The sequence below is a fragment of the Apteryx mantelli genome, chromosome 1 (assembly GCF_036417845.1).
Source record: "Apteryx mantelli isolate bAptMan1 chromosome 1, bAptMan1.hap1, whole genome shotgun sequence".
NCBI classification, from domain to species: Eukaryota; Metazoa; Chordata; class Aves; order Apterygiformes; family Apterygidae; genus Apteryx; species Apteryx mantelli.
Window position 1 is genome coordinate 215,980,440 of NC_089978.1, and position 23,016 is coordinate 216,003,455.

The window sequence follows — 23,016 nt, forward strand, 5'->3', positions numbered from 1 at the left end:
AATGCACACAGAATCCAGAGACTAAAGCCTATGTCTTGTGCCACTAAATACCTGGAGGTCTATCAACAAACAAACCAGCAGCCAGGAATCAGCAGTGTATATATCTCATTTTATACATTGTTTATCCGAGAATGTAATTCAAATTCAAAATTTTCATAGACTGCCCGGATGGCCTTTTCTTCCATCTCTTTCATACAGAGAAACTAGGATTTAGAATTGTGAAGAGAAGAGAGAATTGTCCAAAGCTTCGATGCCTGGTGCTCCGAAGTGATTTAGTGCCATAAATTCCAAAGGACTCCAAAAGTTTTTGAGAATGGATGTTAGCTTCTAAATTACTTGGGCATTTCTCAGTAAATTACCTTGTAGCTTGAGTTTGATAAAATTTTCCTCTGTGACTTTGGCTTTCTCAGTGAAGTCATTTAACTCTGTGTAAATTCAGAGGTCTGCATGGAGCTTTTTGCACAATTGATGTCTTAATTTACTTGCTAGTTTACCCTTATTGAACTGTGGTGATAGTACATCACCGTCTCACCGGGGTGCGTTCATTAGTTTGTAAATGGCTTTGAAAAATGAAAAATGTTGTCACTTGTAGTTATTGTACTTAAGAAAGCTGAACATTTGGAGGCAAGTTGGTAGGCTTAGCATTTTGGTTCATCTTCTTTGTTTACGGATAGACATCTACTTGAAAAATTTTTTTGATCACTCCTGGTTTTTATGGGGAAAAAATGAGCAAAAAGTCCTAGTGCAGCTTTGCTTGCGTTGTAGTACCTAGCAACTTTCTGCATAATCAAAACACTAAGCCTAGCTTATGTTAACAGAGACTAGACTAGAGGCAGTAGGGACTGGCAGAGATGATGACAGAAGAAAAATCAAATTCCAATTTGTTTTCCAGTCTCTGCTCGCATTGGTGTCTACCCTTAAAAGCGTTGATAGTATAGCTATCCAAACAAAATGTCATTGTGCAATACTTGCCAAGAGCATTTTTATTACAGCGGTAAAAAAGTTTTGGTGGTTTAAGTATAAAATGTTTACATTCTGGAACTTTTGATAGCATACATACGCTTAAAGAAACCGTATAAGTACATAGTTACAGCCTTGCAAGCAAAATACATTTGTGTGGAAATTGTGGTCTTATTGCTCTGTAAAAAAGGGAAAGAAAAATAAATCTGTAACTGATAACTGTAAAATGACTTTCAAAATGTGACCTGAATTAACTGAAGCAGCAAAAAGTACCTGAATTTTCAGAGAGCCTAAAGCAGTGGCTCTAAGCTGAGAACTGCCATACTCTTTTCATTGGAAGTTCATTCAGTTATGAATGAAGATACTTTAAATGTCAATTTTTGGACTCTTTCACTGCTTTTAAACAGAGGGAGGATGAACTTCTTGTAGATCTTCAACAGTGTTTTGTAAGTTGAGGATGCAGGCTGAAAAATAAAGACCTGTAAAACTGTTGAACATAACATAGGAAGGCTGAAAGAGGGTGACTTTGATTTATTTTTTGTGAAGATGCTCCGTTTTAGAAAACTTTGTCTTAAGCAGAGAATAAGTGGAAAGCGTTTTCATGTGAATTTGCAAGTGATTTTTTAATGTATTTTATAGATTTTATTTAGTGTAGAATTCTATTTCCTGCTTAATTAATAGGTGTTTTTCATTCCACCCTGAAAGTTATTGGAGAATTTATAAAAACATCTAATGTCTTAAGTACATCTTCTAAATTTAATGTTCATCCTCAAGATATTTTTAATCTCTAATATTTTCTTCTTACCTAGAGCATTTGATGAAATTACAAATGGAAGAGCTTGTAGAATTTCTGCAGGAGACTCTAGCCAAGGATTTCTTCTATGAAGATGACTTTGTAATAGAGCAGCTCCAAAATTCTATGTCAGAATTGAAACGAGCAAAGTTGGATTTACCAGCAGCTGGTAAGAGACTTGAACACATGCAGATTTAGAAGCCCAGAGCTGTTCACACATGGTCCATTTTTAAAGTGTTAATTCATGCTGCTAAAAATTATGCAAATGTTTGTTTTTTCATCAGTGCATAGTGTTTTTTTTTTCCCCAAAATATTTTACAGTTGAAAAACAGCATACTTCATTTCATGAGTTTGCTCTTTTTTGGTATTTTATTTACTGGTTGCAAGCTAATGACGAAGTACTTTATGTGCAGGGTACTTTAAAGCATCCCATGTTCTGATAATTTTATTAACTTGGATGGAAATACGTGCAAGACAGAAGATTAAAAATCAAGGTTCCCAATTATTGGAAGCAGCATGTTTTCTGAGACTCTAAATTGTTCTGCAGCGTGATTAGCTGTGAAATAAACCAGGTCAAATACTTTCTCCTGTTAGCCAAATCCAGCTTTGGAATTCTTTGCGGGTGATGGATCTTCTGGGTGTTTAACTGGATTGCTTTCTTCATTTGTTCTCAGCCTTTGTGTGTGCTTTTCAGTTGCAGAGCAGGGACAGTTATTTCTCTGAATGCTGCTTTTGAGATGTGTGATGGATCTCTTCTTCCTGTATTGAGATTCTATTATCTTTTCTATCCCTATGGCCAATATCTTTAATTTTTTTCTTGTAATTATTCACAGTTCTTCTTATGCCTGTTAATTTATAAAATAATTTATAAAATAAACTTATAAAGTTACAAAAATATGGCAGAAATGACCTTAAAATAAAGTTGTTAAGGTTAGCTTTCAGAAAGTAAGAAATGTCGGAATAAAGGTTGACTATGTAGCCTTGTTGTGATATGTTCTTGAAGTTATTTGAAGTTGTAGTTTTGTTACAGAGCTTAATTTTTCTGTAGCCCTTATTTATTGCATGCAGTATTGAGCTGTTTCAGGGCCACTCATCACTAATAGATATGCATTTCTTCAGGTTCTTCAGCAGACTTGTCTGTCTGGCCTAGTCAGACACTTTCTGTACGTTTGCTTCCCATCATTTTGGCTTCTTGTCCCATGTTTCTAGCTGCTTTTGTTCCCTGTTGTTAGTTTTTTCCCTCATTGTGACTTTCTGTAACATTTCTCCCATCATACTTTCTCCCACCCCTCGTAGGTCCCAGCAAGCCTAGTTCCTGCTCCTTCTTGTCTTCTCGTTCCTTCCAATCCGTAGACTCCCTGATCAGTGACTCCACAGGTCCTCCCCATATCCCTGCTCTCACTGTTTCTCCCCCTTTCTAATCACAGCCTCTCCATCCTGCCTTCTCTCCATCCTGCCTTCTCTCCATCCTCTTTTCCAAGCTAGGTTTTGGTCCTTTCTCATTCTTCAGTGTAAGTTGCTCCCTTCAGCACTACTCCTCAGTTGCCTTCTTTGTCAGACATCTTTTTCGCCTGATGCTTGATCATGGTGACTGGATTTGAGCAAATATGTCACTGACCAACTTTGTCTTTTAGCGTCAATTCCACTCTATCATGCTAAAGGAAGATAGGGTCGTTGGAGTGTTTTCTGTTAAATTTTAAATACAGAGTTCTTCATGATTTTGTGTGAACAGTGAGGGTTCCCCCCACCTCCCTCTCAGAAGCTGAACTTGTTTGTGGTTGGGTGGATTTTTCATGGAAGTGATAAAAGAAATTCACCAATGAGAAGTTTCTGGTTTCCACTTGGAGATGTGGTAGCTGTGGAGTAAGGAGAGGTTTGCTATGAATTGCTAGATTGCTATGTGATTGAGGTAGTGTTTTTTTTCAGTCTAGCAAATCACATATGGGTAACTTTTGTTAAGAATTGCTGGGAAAAATAGAGAATTTACTGGAAATTTGCTTGATGGAAAAAACGAAGGCAGGAAGTTTGTTCCTAACTTACTTGGTTTTAAGGCTTCTCTTTTGGGAGAATGTGAAACACATTCACGTGAACCAACCTCCACCTTGCTGTGCAGTAACATAGTGTGAGACATAAAGAATCTTCTTGTAGAGGCCCAAAGCAAAAGGTAGCAAATACAGCTCCTTGCTGAGACGTTCTGGCAATGGGATGCAAGTTGCTGGGTTTCATACCTTGTATGCTTAAGAAGTGACTTTTGATGTGAGTACCTGATAAGGCAGCAATTATTTTGAGCCATATTGGGTCTTTCTTTTGGATAGCTAAAGCAACATCAGTGTCAATAAAATGCCTCTTTTTCATCCTGAATGGTTTAATTTTAAAATAAAAATAAGGAAAGCTAAGCTAAAGTGAAATATATTTCAGTGCTGGATGAGGAAGTGAGCTTTTTTCTTTTTCATTTCAAGGTAGCCTGGGAAAGTCTTTCTGCGTGGTATATTTTTGCCGGGGTAAATGGGAACATTACTTAACCTTTCACAAAATAAATATAAAATGCCTTTCTCCTAATCTTTGGAAATCTAACTGATTTGTCTGCTGTTATCTGTAGTTGAGTGAGACTGCCTCATTTGTTCTTCATATGAATTTCACAAGCCGTTGATTTTTTTTTTTTTTCTCAACTCTGATGTTCATTTTGGTTTTACTAATCACTGTCTTCAGGCAATAATATTTTTCTACAGGTTCTCAGCATTCTCTAGACATTCAGCCTTGCTCACGTGTGTGTCTGACTCTACTATCTGTGCTACCTTCAGTCTGTCTTTACAATTTTTCTTTCAGTTCTACATAGAACTTAGGAAATCATTATATGTCATGCAGAAATACACACAAAAATACCAGACTCTTGGCTTGTGTATTTGTTGTAGTCTGAGGAAAATAATGTTTATTTTCATTTTCTCGGCTGAAATTGGAGCGCCGCTTCATGTCTTGTATATTTTACGTTGAGCAACAATTACACCTTTAATTACTGAGAACTAAAATAAAAATGAGTGTTAAAAAAAAAAAAAATCTCCAGCAGACAGTTGCATCAGTATCTGTCATCCAGGAATAGCAGCGAGCTAATTAAACTCTGTGGAATTTTCCATCTGGCATCCTTTGTTAGGCTGTATAGATTTTCCTGCCCTACTAGGGTAAACTGTGGTAGGATATTAAGAGATATTAACTTTTGCATTACCTTAAAGTGGATGTCTGGCTATGTCTGAGGTGGCTTTCTCTGGCTTGCTGCTCCTGTGGTTTCTCCCACTGAATTAGAGAGTTCCTTTTTCTCTCCGGAAGAGAGAGGAGGGGAAATTCTTTGCTTTCTCACCGATAAAACCCTTGAAATGCTCAACTGGAACATTGATGTTCTGGGGCGCAGCTGAATGGATCATGCTAATTTAGGGACCTCAGCTGAATGCCTTTGCCACTGCCAGGGCTATTTTGCATAAAGCAGAGTGCAGATTTTCATCCCTTTTCCTGGTAAATTCCAGTCTACGTGCTGGTCAGTATAGGATAGCCTGTACTTTGCAGGGACGACCATCAGAGGATGGCTCCTAAGCTACAGGCTGTTCAAAAACCCAAGGTAGGTGTCTACATGGCAGGGACTGTGTGGTGACAGTAGACAATATGGAGAAATACACTGCTTCTTGGCAAGCCACTTGCTTATCAAGCCCTCAGAGGACGAGCTGCAATAGTTATACAGCATAAACGGTCCGTTAAGGTACTTCTTCTGACGTATTCTCAGTCAGACTTAGTAGGAAAGGATGGCCTAATATTTTCTGGGTTGCCTGGAAGGGTCTCCACCCCACAGCAGGTTCTCGAGTAGCACCCTCCTCTAAATCCGTGTGACTCCTGTTTACATCTTCTTAAGGAGCCAGATCTGAAGCAGGGTGGGCAAATCTATTCCTTGTTTTAAGGACAATGTCTAGAGCATAGCGGAAGGAACTTCCTTGGGAGCTGCTGTTGATTTCCAAAATTTCTTGACGCAGTTTCTTTCCTTTCTTTTCTCCTTCTTTCATGTCTTTTATTTAAAACAACAGCAAAAAAATGCTTGAAATGCTCACAAAATATGGATGAAATTTCCTGCTTTACCATAAGTTATTCCTGTAGGACTGCTATTAATAAATAATGTAGTTTAATGAACAATATATTGATTGGGTGTTTATATGTAGTGTCTGACTGTAATAAATGAAAGTACTTACTAATGAAAGTTCTATGTTCTACATAAAAGTACATGAATGAAATAGTTCAATAATCTACTGTTTCATAGCTAAGTCAGTCAGGCCCAAGATCAAGACTGGAGGCCCTCAGGTCTACTCTTGAGACAATTTCTGACCCATGTTTTGATGCAAGATGCCCTGAAAAGGGAGGAGAGGTGGATCCTGGGACTTTCAGTTTTTTATGACTGAAAGTTTAGTAGACCTTAATTCAGAGAAAAAGGTCTTGAACCTTAAGTTTAAAGAAATACTGCCTAATTTAGAGTCTGCTGTTGTCCTCTTGATCATTTTAGTTATCTCTGTGTGGGGTAACACCTGCTTTAAACTCCATCTGACATAGTTGCCTCTCCCAGTCTTTTCTATATTCAGGGACAACAAGCAAAGAAGTTTGAATCTTATGGTTGCCACAGATTTATAAATGTTTATCTGCTGTTTGTCTTTAAATTTAAATTTTAATGACAGTTATTATCAATATCTTAGTCATATATTTGTCTATTCTAAATAATCTGTGGCAGTCCAGAAATATATACTAAACTAATAGTCTATTAAATAATGTCTTATCTCTGCTGTTAATCTTATGATAGCCAAAATGATAGTGATATGTAGCTCAGCTTGACTTTACTGTTTCTAATGCTGTGTCTCTTTTGATTTTGTTTTGTTTCAGAGGAATTTTGGATTTTTCGCTTATGTGTCAGGAATACACAAGTAGCTATTTCATACAATGCACTTCACATTTTAATCAACTAATTTTTCTGCCTTGTTTCTGGTGTGATATGAGTGTTTTACAGTACTATGAAGGAAATTGGAATATGGAATGGTATTATTTTGAGCAGTTTTAGACATTGGCTTTGCATCATTTAAAAATCTTTGCTGTTTAAAACTTACATATTTTTGTTAAATATGATCCAGGTAGTTATCATGGTTATTGTTCGTAGTCCTTTGACAGACCTTTTCAAGAAGTCAGAGTTCCCAGGAAAAAGAAAGTGGAATTAGTGATGTAAAATTAATTGACTGAATTTAGAATTTTTTATTTTTAAGATACTTTGCAGACATAAAGCTAGCCACATGTAGCTTCGGATTGACCAGCAAGTTTGTTAATCTTTCCCCTACTTATCTAAACGCAGAGGTTTATAAAGTAAGTTCTTTGTTAGTGTCAGTGCTACAGAATTGGCATAGCTGCAGAGGGGCAAACTGTGTATTTGGTTCCACCGCCATCAAGTTGTCAGCCAAGATTTCATTTCAGCATCTCCTTTGCCGATGATGGCATATAAAGGAGGAGGAACAGAGTTTGACTTTCAGACAGCAGTCGGAGCTTCTGGTGCAAGCACTTAAATTTCTTTAAAATTCTCTTGGACTTGTAAACTGAGCAAGCAAGCTGGGAAGTCGATGGTGCAAAATAAACACAAAATATCCAGATGTCATTTTAAGAGTTGTTTTTATGACCATTACCATCCTTGAAAACTGTGTTAGAACAGTCAAAGTGCATGTATTCTGGTGCTGAAAATTAAGGACTAGACTGTTGTTCACCAGAGAGAGCACTTAAAGCACTTTACTCCAATTATATGTCTGCTATTCAATGCATGAGGCTGTTAGTGCCTCCTAAAGCAATTATCTGTAAAGTCCTGTAGTTGAGATCGACTTCCACTGGGTGGTGACCAAGACTTGTTAGAGCAGGAATAAATCAGTAGAATAAAACTTTCTTTAATATGACTTGAATTTTTATCTTTTGGGAAATAGACAGATCTGCTCATATTTGTTTTGCTCCTTTTCATGTCAGGTATTATGTTTCCCTGCAGCAAACAAACACTTGACTGTTCTTGTTTTGTTTAAATTCTCTCCCTCTACTTCCTCTTCTCTCATTCTTTGCCCTCTCCACCCATTTTTCTTTGTTCGTTTATTTTTCACTGTTGCTACAAACAGGGCAACTAAATCACTACCTTTCTTTTCAAGGAAGAATAGAAAATCCCGTAGGACCAGCTCTGTAAATTATGATATAAGCTATCACATTTGTCTTTGGGAAAACCCAATAAACAAACTGTCTAGAAATCTGTTTTGTTGAAGGAAGTGGGGAGAGAAGAATGAGAATTATCCAGTTCTACATCTCGTGCAAATCCTGGCGGCCCAGGACACACCTGATTGCCCGCTTAGCTCCAGAAGACATAGGCACAGTGTGCCCGCATGTTTGATGATGATAGAGGTTGCTGCTGAACTGGACAGCTCTGCTCTTAAATTCTTATTTTAAAATGTCTGTAAACCTTGTGTGTAAAAATCATAGTTTGCCCAGAAAAGCACTTGCCCCAGAAATACTTTTTGTGGAATTCAGAAGTGCTTCTATTCTTATTTCTTTGGTCAGACAGGTATGGCCAGATAACGAATTAACTCAGGTTCAACAGCACAAGCAGATTCAATTTAAGGTCCTTGAAAACATCCAAACAAAATTTCTGCACACTGAGATCTGAGGGATTTGAACAACGAGTTTAGCTGAAGTGGTGCAGCTGAGGGCTGAAGCTGCATGTAAGGTTTTAGGCAGATTTGGAAAAGAAAATGGATAGATAGATAAAAGATATGTAGCTCTTAAGAAGATATGCACTCTTAAGTGCTTTTTGCATGCTTCTCTGGCAAGATCTTACCAGCAGAGGTATTTGTTGTGACTTAGTTTCTTCTGTTTGCTTTTGCATTGCGGTTTCTTTTACTCAGCTTTTTGCTTTTATTTCCTTTTTTTCCTCTCATTCTTGCCAGCATGCAACATCATTGTTTTGTTGCTATTCTTGATGACAGTGGCCTGCCTGAAACATTCATAGGCATAGTTTGCATGCTGTTCTGTGCATTTGAGGAATGTCTCCTTGTATGAACATGCATGGTGATAGATTTAGTTATTCTCTTCCTGTTTAATTTTGTCATTTAAAAAAAAAAACTTTAGGAGTTTTTGTTTGTTTTCAAGAATGAAATGTGTGTATGTATGTATTTTATATGTATTTTTTTAAATTAGAATTAAATACATGTTTTCAGTTTAAAACAACTTAGTTTACCTTTCGAAGGTGACCACTTTGGTGGATGTCTTTGTGCTGCAGCATCGTGAATCCTGGTAGAGCTCCTTTCCTTTGGATGTTTGGTATGACAGGAGGCAGATGATAGCTCAGGCATTTTTGAAACCTAGGCATGTGCTTTTTATCTTTGATTTCTAAATTGAGTGTCTCCAGCAATAAGGCCTTTCCTAAAGTTTGAGATGCAAATGCTGTTGGCTAAGCAGTCTATGTCTGTTCAGTGTGAGCTAAGTTCATGCAAATTCTTTGGAGGCCTTGTAGCTGAGATATAAAACCATATTTCTTTTTTTCCCCATTACTCCCACTGACCCCTCCCTTCCACACATACACATTGTTCCATATTTTTGCTTCCTCTGCAAGTGCTAAGCTCCAGTATTACCAACATATAAAAAGCTAAAAGCCTAGTGTCATGCTGTTAGCATGCAACCGTTTTCTTCTAAATGAGCTATTGTTGTCTTTGAACACTTTGACCGTTACTCAGTATGTGAATTAATTTCCAGGTTTTAACAGTTTCACAACAGACATGGTAAGACTGCTCTGATATTCATTGTACAGCTATAATTCCTGTTACAGCATGGCACATCTAAACAGTGTGGACCATATGTACCTAGTTGTAATGTGGTCTTTTACCTGAAATATGAAGGAAAGATGACAGAATGTGATCTTCAAAGCAGTGTTGATAGAATTCAGTAAAAATATCTGCAGTTTTCTCACTTAAGTTTTATTAGAGCTTAATGGTAATAAGAACCTTAAGTGTGTGAAATTAAAAAAAAAGAAAAAGAAAAGAAAACACCCCTTTTTTGTACAAGCAAGTGTATTTCAAAGGATCCCATATTGCTCTGTCTGCATTTCTTGAAGAGTAGAAGCTGGAAGAAAGGAAAATGTTTGATGCTTTTAACATCTTTGTACAAACAAAGGAAGCATTGCAGTTACTAGATGAACTTGTCTTCAGGTTTTTTATGTAGCTTGAATGGTTGAACTTCAAGAATGGAAGAAAAATCATTTTGCTAAAGAATTTATTCTAAAATATTCTAAAGAATTTATTGCATACAAAAACATAAATTATCTTTGTGTAATCAAGTAATTTACAGAGATTGAGGGGTCGTTTTCTTATAGTATCCCATAACTCCTATGTGTGCCAGTTGTACAATCCTGTAAGGTGATTTAACACGTGGGGGACAAGTCATTGCGGCGGGTGCTCAGCATGTGCAACTTCTTAAGGTAATAGGTAGACGCTGACCACTTTCCCTGGAAGAGAGTAGGTTTGCGTAGCTAAATAATTGTATGATCCTAACTGATTAGAGGATAACTAGGAGAAAATAAGTGGAGGGCGTTTCTACAGCAAACCCAAGGAGGCTGGAGTGCAAGTGGAAGTTTTGCTGTTGTGCATTTCTGAAGGAAAGGGTCAGGTTCTGACCATTGGCCTCGTGCGAAGACTTTGGAAATTGAGAAAAAGCTAATTTAATTGTTTGGCAAAACCAGACTTCTGTTAAGTACTTTTTATTTAGTGATTTTTGTCAGCGCACGTGGCCTCATTGTATTTTTCTCTCCTGTCCTCCTGTTATGTTCTAGCTGGCCCAAACTGTAAGTTTTCTTTTAGTTTATATGGCAACTGATTCTTGCTGGTAGTTCATTGATGCTGTTATAATACTGACTTTGGCTGCTGGCTTTCTCTTGTCTACCTCTACCATGAACCAGTCATCAAAGATGGAACTCATAATGTTGATTGTAAAAATTAATGTGGTTCTCTTAATGCTTCTAACCACTGCACTCATATTAGAGATAGACACATTTATGTGTTTACTCATGTGAACCCGTATAGACATATGAATTTATTCGTAAATAACTAGTAAGAGTGAGAAACAAACTTTAACTTTAAGATCTTTGATGATGGAGAGAGGTTCTGTATTTCTTGTCTCTTGGGAAGAAGCAAGAATTAAACAAAATTATTTCACTGACAGCCTTTTTGTATAATTTCTTTGCATAACAAAGCAGTTATTTCTTTTTTTCCTCTCCTTTCAGTAGAGTTTTACTTAATAAATGGATACACAGTGGGATTTGTTTGGTTATGCTGACTTTAAAAGTCTATTTTTTGATAAATTGAACATTAAATAAATTAATAAATTTAACAATAAGTATTTGACCTTTACTTATAATGGGAAAGAAATGTATTACACATAGTTAAAGAAGTTATATGTAAGTGGATACAATAAAAGACTTTATCATATGAATGTCACTGAGGATGAGAAGGGTGTGGACTGCTAGGGAGAAAGACTTCAGTGAAAGCTTGATGTAAATTGTTATATCAACAATGTCAAACAATGAAACATTTCTTTATTCTCTGCGTAGTTCCAACCTGAACTATTTTGAGTCCTTACACAGTGCTGGTGTTTGCCAGTGGCTGTTGCGATATGTTGAGCTCCAAAATGAGACAACTCTCCGTTTGCGTCCTCACACTGTAAATGATGTCCTTGGTAATAGTGTTTGGCAAAACTTGCCCATTGAACTTTGAACTACAATCGTCATGTAGACGATATCAGTATTAGCTACTTAGATTGTTTTATACCTGATAAAAAACTGAATTGAAAAAAATAATAAATCTGTCTGGAGTCTCTTAGATATACTGTGGCTTTTTAATACAGAAAATGAGATTTCTAACCAGGGGTTGAAGCAAAACAAGGACGTAACTGTGCAGATGTTAAGGGGAGCTTCAGGCAAACACAAGAAGTGAGAGGAGGTTCAAGGATGTCTGTTAGGAAGGTAGTGCCTGTGAGGGAGGAGCTGACAGTGTAGCATACCAAAGGTAAATATGAAGAGATGAGTGAATGGAAGATGATAGATGGGGAGAGAGATCTCAGAAAGGATCCTGAAAGTGAAGAAAGTAGTTTTTATTTAGTGTGATGATGGGGCAGTGGGAGGAGGGGTGCATACAGGGTAGGTAAAGTAGCTGAAGTATCATCTCTGAAAATGATTTTTTTGCAGCAGTGTCATGAATGAACAAAAGCTTGTCGAGATTGCATCAGCTGCAGAAAGGAAGACTAGAGTAACTGGTTGAGAGATGAGAGCCTGAACAAAGTCTGTGTTATGTGGATATACAGAAAAACCTTTGAGGTGTTTAGCAGAATGGTGACATAGAGAGAGGCTTGGATAACTGAGTCGGTAGTTATTTTTAGTTTGCTCTAGAAGTCACACAAGCAAACTTCTGTACAAAGGTGAATTTACATTATTACTGTTCTTATTTTAGGTAAAGAAGATGAATTTCCAAAGAAGCCATTGGGGCAAATTCCACCAGGACCTCAGCCTGCTGTGCTTAACTTCACTCCAATGCTCAATGGACAGAACAACACTGGTACACAAACAACAAGAAGGACAGAGAGGAGACCACCTCCTGGAGAAGGATTGGAAAGTTCACCAAATAACCGAAAAAGAGTTAATTCACTGGAAAAAAAGCCTTCTTTAAAACAGCAGAAGCCTCGACCAATAGAGACACAGAGCGATCAGTCTAAGAATGAGGTAGATATCAGAAGAAAACCTCAGCAAACAGGGCAAGACAACTCAAGACAATATAATAATGCAGCTGCTAACCAAAATTCTAATGCTACTTCAAATACAAGAAGGGAATTTGTACCGAAGTGGAATAAACCATCTGATATCAAAATAATTGAAAAGACTATGAAACTTGCTGCAGAGGTGAAAGGAAGGCCAATAAACCATTCTATTTCAGCCTCACCACCAAGTCCTGGAGAAACACAGCCTTTGAATGTAAAGCAAAAGATGAGGGTTTTGGATGCTGATGAAGGTAAGCGAGGGTCTAATGCATCACAGTATGACAATGTTCCAGAAGTTGATCATGAAAATGAGAATCTTGTTGAAGAGATGCTGGAGAGAGCTCATCCACAAAGTCCTAGGCATGTAACATACTCTAACAGTCCAAGAAAGCAAACTGAAAAAATACCGACTCCGCTAAAAATATCCAATAACTACACCTTCACTTCACAACCCAGATCTCCAAAATATTCGTCCCAATTTGATGGATCACCTCATGGATTGAATGTAAAGCATCCACTGCCATCTTACAGTAACCCACCTACTTACCATGGAAATCCTCCAAAGCATGTCTCCAGCATAGGCAATACAAGCTCTATTCCCCTGCATTACCCTGGGAATCGAACCAGCCCTTCTGGTAGGCCATATGGTTCTTTTGTTTCCATAGATTATTCTCCGGATAAATCACAAATGAATTCTTACCCTGCCAGTCGCCAAAATTCTTTTTTACCAAGCCCTGGTCAGATAGAAGTAGCCCCTATTGATGCTTATCCCAGCAATTCAAGGTCCCCCACAGGGGTCAAATTCATAATCCCACCAGTGGATTACTTACCAGAAGATAGAGAGTGGCCAGATGCTGCATATATATATAGACATGAGCCATATAGGCAGCCCTGGAGCCAAGATGTTAACAAGGGCCACTTGGATAATTTCCAGAAATATCAGCATTTTCAGTCAACACCTTTTCAAGACAACAGTCTTCCTGCCGTTTCTGTTGATAGTCCAATAAGATACAGGACTTCACCAGCCTTTGAAGAGCGTGGTTCACCGCCATACCAGTACTCAAACCCATCAGCTCAAACTCAACACTACCGAAACAGAAATGATGGATTGTCCGTGCATGAATCCGTGCTCCTCTGAGAACCTGTCTCTACTTACTAAAATGACAAGAACCAAAACCAGTTTGTGTCACTAGTAGTCCACCTCGGTTCTTCTATGAAATGTGGACAGTTCATGCAACTCTGAAAAATAACAACACTATTTGAAAGATGTTTCAGACTTTCCCTAAAGGCTAGTTGAGTTCATAGACTTGCATTGCAGCGGTTGAAAGTGATCTGATGCACATAAACATAGCAATAGCAATAAGATCATATACACAACGTGGCTAGTACTCTCATTGTACCTTAAATTTAAATAACGTGTGTTATGATCTTTCTGCCTAAAACCTGTAACACATTTACAAGTTTTATTTTAACTGACATTTTAATGCACTGTATGAATGTGTGTGTGTGTGCGCATGTGAGTGCGCTTATATACACAAACGCATATGGAAAAGAGCTAAAGAATTTAAATGTAAATGCATTTAACTTTGGGCAAAGCTTGTGAAGTACTTTTATTTCATATTAATTTTTCTTTATAATTTATTTGATAAGCCATTCACTATGAATGGGAATCTCTGTCATTTTTATACAACTGCCTCAGTATCCCAGTATCTGTTCTGGGCAGGAGAGACGCTTTGGGATTATTAATTTAATCTTATGTGAGAGTTAATTTCCTGTCCTTTAACTACTGTTTTGTCTTTTTCCTCAGCAAGAAGGAGCAGGCTGGCAAAACCAGAAAGCCAAAAACGTCTCTATAATCTGGCTAAGAAATGGTGCTTACAATCAGGGCAGTCTGAGTGTAGCATGTCTCTGGGTTTTGAGGTGCCTTGGAAGTGGGGAGTTTTTACCTTTGCACCCAAATCTTCTTTCAGAATGCCGTCCTATATGCAAAACATTTGAGCACAGTGTAGGTAATGCCAGATACAGAAATGGTGCTGCACCCTTCGCGTTTTGCCATGCTGTGCTGTGCAACTAAAATTAGTCGCAGGGCCACATCTCAGGGGTAGGGGGAAATTACCAGCTCCTTGACACTTTTGTGCAGTATATGCAGGAGTTTGAGAGCTGGTGGAGACGTGATATTCCCTGAGCTGTGCGCATATGCGGTGTCCCTTCTCCGAAGCTTCGTCATGTCAAGTTCATGTTATGTTTTGCCCTTTTTTTCCCAAAGAGCCGGTAGCTTCGTGCCTGCGATTGGGCATGTGCTGCTGTGCTTTTAGGCTGCTGAGAGACTGTATGTTGTTTTACACTAAAATGATCCTGACTGTTAATAGGAAGCTCAGTAGACTGCTGGTAATATAAGTATTTTTAATGAGTGTTTGCAGCCTTTTGTGCTTCATGTTTTCCTTTCCTTTCATTGACTGTGAAATGGGGGTGAAAAAATTTGCCGGCTAAGTGGCGTGTGTGGGATGCAGTCCTGTAAGTGCCGAATGCACCGAACTCTGGTTGAAACCAATGGGAGTTGAGGCCGACAAGGATCCTGCCAGAAGAGGTCCTTGGAGCGCTTAGCAGAGAGGTTCTCTAATGCTTTAGTACCAAACGTTGGTATCAACGTCAGGTTTGGATGGTTTGGGAGGCTGTCCTGTTTGTGTTTTGTTTTGTAAGATTTGTTAACTGAAGACATAGAAATGGATAACTTCTTTTTTTTTTTTTTTTTTTCCTTTAAAGAATGAGCTTTAGTGCCTATTATTGCTGCAGGTTGGCTCTGTAAGTTTTAAGGTACAGAAGTAAAACAATTTTTACAAACAGAATTAACATTTACTTAGTGTATTTCAGAAAACTCTTTTGTGTATATAATGTGTCTGATGTAATTTTTAATGAATGGGGCAATTTTGTATTTTAAAAATTGCAAACTGCAGCGAAGTAACAGTAGCAAAGCACTACACTGAAACTCTGAACTAAAATTGTGAAGATAAATATGACTTGGGCTTACCTTAGTTCTGATTGCTTACAGCAGCTTAGAAATGTATGTATATAATATTGTGGCTAAGTGTAATAATCCCAGTGTTTAACAATCGTTCTGTAATTCATAACAAAGCTGTACAATTTATTTGTGCAAGACTCCAAAATATGTATCAGCATTAGTAAATACTGTAGATTTTTATATATAAAATATATACACACTATTTTCTTATGTCATCTGCAACAGTTTTATAACTGTGTATCTATTTTGATGTGACTGTATTTTTAACATGTTAAAATAATAATAATTAAGCTTATGTTGTTCTGTCTTTATTTTTTAATCATGTTTGATTAGCTCAAAACTGCGCTTCTGCTCTTAGCACAAATGATGCTCTTCAGAAATGAATGGTGTATCTATATTTGATGTACATCCTTTTTAATTTGTTTGTGCATGTTTATTTTTAGCCTAAGCAATATGGGTACGATCTTTATAGTGCTTTTGCATTATTACAGAAGCAGCAAGACTATTGATTTCAGTTTTCCACACTGCTGAACCTAAGCTATCATTTGTGAAAGTTAGGAGTATAAACTGCGGGGATAATTTTCTGATTTTGTCCTAATAATCTCATCCAATGCCAGTACACAAAAGAAGAAAGTTCATTTAACTGGAAAAAAAAACAAACTAAAGATATTGCCAGATTCAAATCTATCATTAACGCTAGTAACAAAAAAACCCTCAACAGAATAAGGCGAGAGACAGCTGTGCCGGTGTCTTGCTGGAAGAGGGAATCATCCCAGCATAATGGATCAGATATCCTCATTTGATCTGAAAACATTCAAGCAGTAAGTGTAAATGTAAAATACTAGAGACCTTTTCTTCTCGCGGTTTCATAATTTTAGAAAATCGGCCTGTCTTGAGCCGTATAAACTAGGTTTCTGGTCGGAGTTTTCTGTCACGACTCTCCTTGCTGTAAGCGGGAGAATTTTGAGGTTCAAGAGGTTTGGAGAGGAATTAAAGCCACGGTGTGTCTCTGCTAACACAAAGGAACATGGAAGACTAGGTAAGGTAATGTCTAACTTCTGCATGGCAAAAATTAAATGAAATTAAACTAAATAGAATTCAAGAGGAAAAGGAAGTCACTGAGTTGTATGCTTTGATCTTCTGTGTGTTTGCTTTTCCTGTGACCCTAATGCCACACTGTATTAAATCTGAAGACTTCAGTGCTGAACTGAAGTGTGTCAGTCTTTCAGAGTACAAATTGTTGTGGCCGTGGCAAAAAGACAGGGAAGATCACAGTATCACTGGTGCTCTCCACCTTTTCAATGAATGCCATTTGATAGTTTGAGAGAGAACCAAACTGGTTATCTCTATAATCAAGCCACGTTATACACCACGAGTGAAAACAAAAGCTCCTTGCTCATCTGACCCGAGGGAGAATTCTTTAGACTTCAAGTTTGGTGATGAATTTGAACCCAAGCATCGGCTTAGTTGGGCATCTAAAGAAGAGAAGGTGACCTTGGGAAATAGCTTTGCCCTCTTCCTTCTCCTAGATCCATCTGTGCCTCTCTGTAATGCTTCAGGGAAGGCGATACAGAGGAAAGAGATAAAAACCCATCTAGCTGGGAGTCTATTAAGGGAAGTATTCCCTCCTTATCCCTGCCTGAAGCCTCGAAGCAGGGTATTTTTTGCAATGGTTTGAGACTGTTCAGATCACCGTGGGAAATCCTGTTTTTCCCAAGGACCATGAAGGAATGTCTTTAACGCATGTAAACATTGGTTGCATCCCTAATACTTGAGAGCAATATTAATGCCTTCTTGTAAAAGTAACACACAGCGTATCCTTGCTACCAGGAAAAGTTCCCACACTAATGCCGAGGGATTTTAGAAATCTTGAAGGTTGCAGAAGAGCACTGTCAAAGATGCACCTTTGTAATAAACTGCTCGATAGTTCCAAAATTAGGTGCAAAGAGTAAACAACGTTGAAATGTCAAAAGACAGAACAGCCTTCCAGTGTGGAGAAGCAAATCCAAAGATTCCCTGCGGTACGTGCACGTTTTCCAAGGAGATTTCTCTAAAGAATCCTACCCTGAGTTTCACATCATCCTCAATATGACTTTGAAATGGACTTGCAAATTACAGACTTTTTTTTAAATCTCCCCCTTGGGTGGCATTACACTGCACGTACAAAGAGGAATACTATTTAAAATATGCCATCAGACGCCCACCATTTCATTTCCAGCAGAGTGCGTTCTGCTTTCAATACTTAGCGAGAGGAAAATATCTTTTCTTGTAGTCCTTTTGAAAACTGCATTTTTGCAATGCTGTAAATGTAGCACAGTTACAGTTTAACAGTTATTTAACCAAATACGGGTAGTTTCCTTTTCAGATGACATGAAGTTACTGCATAGTTTGCTGCAGCATTTTTTCTGTTGGGGATATTAAGACAATTCAAATGCTTTTAACTGCACAGTTGCAATGAGGCAACGACTAGGCCAACGACTCACATTGGAAGTATCATTGCAGTTATTTGAGTATGGTCCTTAAATGGTTGCCAGATTGGTTGAGCGGGAAATGCACCATTTTCTGGCATGTTTGTGCTGAGAGGAGCTCTTCCTGCAACAGCGAATGCATCAGGCCCTCTCCCGCGTAGTTTGCTTCTCTCAGCTAATAGTGACTGCCGTTCCTTGTGCTTATGGAGTTACTATGTCCATAGGAAATCACTGATACTTTTAGAAGATCCAGAAACATGCATTCTGAATAATCAGGAACCTATCGTGTTCTGTCTTTTCAGTTTTTTTGTGGTAGTAGATTTATCTTCCTCGATTTTATTGCCGTTTTTGTGAAAGTGAGCTCTGCTTCGTTCCTCTGTCTCCCTGCTTACTCCGATGACGTGACAGCTCTTGGTTTTCTGCATTTTTGGGATACCCTCTTGCTGCTGGTTCTGCTGCTCATTGGCAACATGATAAAGCAGTTAATAACAGAGGTACAGTTTGCCTTTTCAGCTTTTCCTCTCTCCAGACATTGTGCAAATTAAAAAACAAAAGAACAAAAAAAACCCTCTTATGTCCTCAGTATTACAGTTGCTCAAAAATTCTCCAGGAAGATGTTTCTAACAGAAAGCAATTTATTTGGCAATTGATGAAGGACACTGTAGTGTGGAAGCACTTGAACCGGCTCCACAAACCAAAGTCATAGGTTGCTTCTGCTCAATATCAAGCAACAAGCGCTATATTACACGCAGGACCAATCAAGCATCTGGGCAAGATGTGATGGTGTGCCACAAAAACGTGCCAGCTCAGACTGGCAGTGGCTCAAATGTAGCTACAACATGCTTGATGTGGTTAGGTAAGTACTCCCTCGTTGTTCCCTGATACGCTTTTTGTCAGGTTTTCTGCTAGAAATGAGATGGGACAGTGAACTGAAGCCTGTGCTTCAAATTGGATGTCTGCGCTCCTGCCCTTACGAGGAAGCCTAGAAATGAAACTTTCTGGTTGTAGCCGTCCACATCCAGCACTGCATTTGCCAGCTCAGTAGTATCTTCTGTGGACATTCGCATTATTGTTCCGTAGGAAAACAGCTTTGCGATTTCTGCTTTGGCTCTGAACATAGTCAAGATAAATTATTTTATTCATTAAAGAAGCTCCATTAGATGATATCATCCAATCTAAGCCTTCTTTTTAAGCTTATCTGTTCCCAGACTTTTTTCCCTAAAGATAACTCAATTGACAACGTGGGCTCTGTGTCGCTGAGAGTGACACCAACCGTTGCTAAAGGTAACGAGTGATCTGCATTACTACCACCAGGTAGGTTGTAGGGCATTTCTAGGCCAGTTTGCAACCCAGTTATGAAACCCGGATTTTGCAAGTATGGATCAGCGGCAAACTTCGCTTGCTGAAGAGCGTGCTTGAATTCTACAGTAACGTGTGTTTTTTATATTGAAACTCGAAGCTGTAAAGCGAGGGGGCTGGATTTTCAAAGGTGGAAATGCTTAGCTGCCTTGATGTTTGGGAATTGAATTGGAGTTCTGTATAAAGCCGGTTTCTAATAACCCTCTGGGCTTTCTTGCTCTGAAAGCCGAGCAATGGCCTGGCTGAAGCGCATTGCGGGGAATCGCTACTCACGGGAAAGGAGCGGGTCCGTTCTGCAAGGCAGCAATTCTCAAATTACTAGGCACATGCTAAGTAAAGGTTTCCTGGAGCAAACTAGATATCATTGCCTTTTTAAAAAGTTGGTTTAGACCAGTCCTCTTGGCCTCGGTCTTCCTCAGAAGCAACACCCCGATCAACCCTCCACTCTCCAAAGAGAGCAACTGTGTTACAAGATCTTTATTTGATGGCACCTGATTAGGTAGGTGCTCTAGGCATCAGATAGCCTTCATTTGTTCAAACCTTTTGTCTGACCTCCTGGTAGCCTCCACAGCTCTGTCCCCGTTCTGCTCCACAGGGTTTGCTGTGTCGGCTTCTTTCCCTCACGGGCATTTCAGTCCCAGCAGGCACGTCCACCTGTTTGCTACCGGCGAATGCGTTTTCTTTCCACTTCTTGTGTCACCTTGTCATGGGCTACCTGACCTCTATTGATCCACTGCATTCTCCAGTCCTTTTTGAAGTCTACTTTCAAGTTGCACTGCTATCACTTCATTTATGATGGTTGGGGTGAGGATAAAGTAAATGATTTTGAGACTATAAAACAGCAAATGAGTATATGAGTTAAAAATATTTATGATTGGCTTTTAAAAAGGATATCTGATGGTTGGGCTGTGCTTTACAGTATGCATCGCCTATGTCATAAAAAGTGGTATCTATTTAATCTGAAGGACTGAGCAGTTAAGTGGCTTGCTGGGTTTTTTTTTCCCCTCAGGCAATAATACCTTGCTTGAGTGGGAAGTTATGCCTGTGCTTTGAGACCTTTCTGCTGCCCAACACAAAGGAGCAAGCCAAGCTTTACTGGGTGGCTGGGCTCACTGCTCTTTGTAAATATTTAATCATATAGTGAGCGAAGAAAGAGATAATAGCCTCTCTTAGCCATAGGATTAGTATGCTCACAGCTACAGAAAGTCATTAATTTGTAACTGCTGGAGTTCATCCGTTGTTCAGAACTATGTCGCAACCTTCTTGATGCTGTAAATTGTAATTTTGCTATGTAATGTGTAAAAATGTAGCATTAACCTCAGCTGTTCTCTTTTTGGTACAGTTCTGCAGCATACGTTCTGCCTCCGGCAAGGGTTTTACTGATGTGCTTAATTGCTATCGAGCATGCCCCGTCTTGCTGAATGAAACGAGCCCCTGGTCTCCTGTCAGTATTCATGGCTCCTCCTAGGTGGAGGCTGGTTTTTTGTTTGTTTGGGGTTTTTTTCAGCAATGCTCACAGAAATATTCAATTTTCACAACAGCTTCCTCTCCCAGTCCTGCTTGCTCTATCCAAATTATGCCCAACACCAATGGGGAAGGGTCAGATCACTGTTGCGTACTGCAGAAATCCTCCTTGGCTTTATCACTGGCAGACTCAACCTGCTGTAAGTTGAACCATTCAGGCTGCTCCCCATGGAGAAAAGTTCTGAAGGCAAAACTTCAGACAAGGGAGAAAATATTTTTGCTTTTTAAATAGCATTATAAAAGAGCATGAATTTGGTGAACGGCTGGGGTGCCGTGCTGTGTGCACATTTATCGTTGTAAATGTTATGCCTGAAATGCTTTCAAGACTTGTGATTTTGGGGCACATAAGCAGATCACTTTTAATGTAACCCTCTTGTTATACTCAATAGGGTTAGTCAGGTGGTGTTTTTTCCTGTTTGCCTAAGTGGTTTCTTACAGAGGCCTTCAAGCTCTGGAATAGCCTTTTGTGCAACCCTGATAATTGCTTTATTATTAACTCTAAGGGTAGACTCCCTTGTCTACCTCCCCTTTTAGACATGAATCATATTCTGGTATTTAGAGTGACTCTAAGCAGAGACCTCAAATTTCTGTGCCAGCTGGATTAATGGGACTTGTAGGAGGGAAGTCAAACCTTCCATAACTTCTAATCATCATCAGATAGGATTAATAAAGGAAAATTACTTAACTATGAGACCAAAGATGGAGAGAGAATTAGCTATTCCTTTGAAAAGACTTGCATGTCACAAACCTTTTGAAGCACTTGAATTTGACTTGCTTATTTTTTAAATCTGCTTTGGTATATAGTTATCTTAGTACTTTATGCAGAAGGGTTCCTCCCTGTGGGCACCATTTGGGTGGGTCAATAAGTTGGTCACCTCGGTGTACATCTCCGGAGGTGAACCTAAGATGATGTTTCCACCGTCATCTACAAGCCTAAGACGCAGGCTGTGGAGGTCAGTGAGTGTCTCTGAGTAATTTTCAGGAGTTTTATATTCAGGATGAGGAAGGCAAACTGCCTGATCTCCTGTCTTGTGCTGCTTTTCTCTTTGAACCGTTCGGTAGCAGTCAGTTGTCGTGCGGTTAGAGCTGCTCCCAGGCATGAAGCAAACACTTGACATTTATGCAGCGCTGCAGGAGCGCTCTCCATGCCAATGCTCTTGTGAGCAAGTTGGGTCTAATTGTTTGAAATGACTAAAGCAGGTCGAAGAATTTGTGTACAACTTTTCAAGTGACTTAGCACCCACCGTTCTTTACAGAATTTGAGGCACCAAGGTCCAAATTACTTACTAATACAAGGAAGAAATCCTGTCCTCATGTCCTTGGCATTTCACAGGTGCTCAGTTCTACCATTAGCCCACAGCTGAACTGCTTTACAAAGACTCTTCTGTCTGCAACCTCTTTTCTAGTGTTGTTTATACCAAAAACCTGCTGCCTTTTTATTTGTAACTCCATCAGCTAATGATAACTCTTAGGGAGAATTTCCCTCTTGCTTTTCTCATCTTTGCTGGAAACAATAATAAACACTTGTCAGCCCAACAGGACTTTAAAAAGATGTACGGTATCTCCCAGAAATGTTTTGAAACATTTCGTTCCCAAAACATTGCTGCTGCACTTTGTTCTGCTGAACAGAATTTCTCAAATACTTTTCGTCTGGTCGTTTTTTGAAAAGTCTATTCTGATCTTTCTGGCTCTTATTTTCAGCTTGCGGCATTATTTTCTGGTCACTAGCTGCTTTGTTTCTTTACCAGCTGGGACCTGGATTTGACTTACGGGATGCCGTCCGCACTTTGAGGCGGATATGCCCGAACCTCTCGCTACGGTGAGCTCGCAGAAGAAAATGGCTTTTAAACTCCAAAAGCCAGGCTTTAGCGGAATGTCAACTCGCATACTTAATTATTTTAATTAGAAATCAAAGTGAGGAAGTAAAGCGGAATTCTTAAAATATTTAAGCGCGCTCTGCCCCTGCCCATCGTGTCTCTCCAGGTGCAGCTTCTCCCCTCCGGGGCTGAAGTCAACCCAGCCCGGGGGAAGAAAGCCGTCCCCGGGAAAAGGGGATACAG

General features: G+C 39.0%; 1 protein-coding gene across 2 annotated transcripts in view; it reads left to right on the plus strand.

The window, feature by feature from the left end:
• The window catches only part of USP6NL (USP6 N-terminal like), a 118,839-nt gene extending 103,168 nt beyond the window's left edge, over positions 1-15,671 (plus strand). Inside the window, exons 14-15 of one of the 2 annotated variants that reach the window (XM_013943705.2) lie at positions 1,770-1,922; positions 12,283-15,671. In XM_013943705.2, coding sequence (XP_013799159.2) covers positions 1,770-1,922; positions 12,283-13,724 — 1,595 coding nt within the window. In that variant the 3' untranslated portion in view covers positions 13,725-15,671. The remainder of the gene's footprint in view (positions 1-1,769; positions 1,923-12,282) is intronic. The other variant, XM_067317309.1, reaches the window with a different exon arrangement.
• Positions 15,672-23,016: the final 7,345 nt, after the last annotated feature.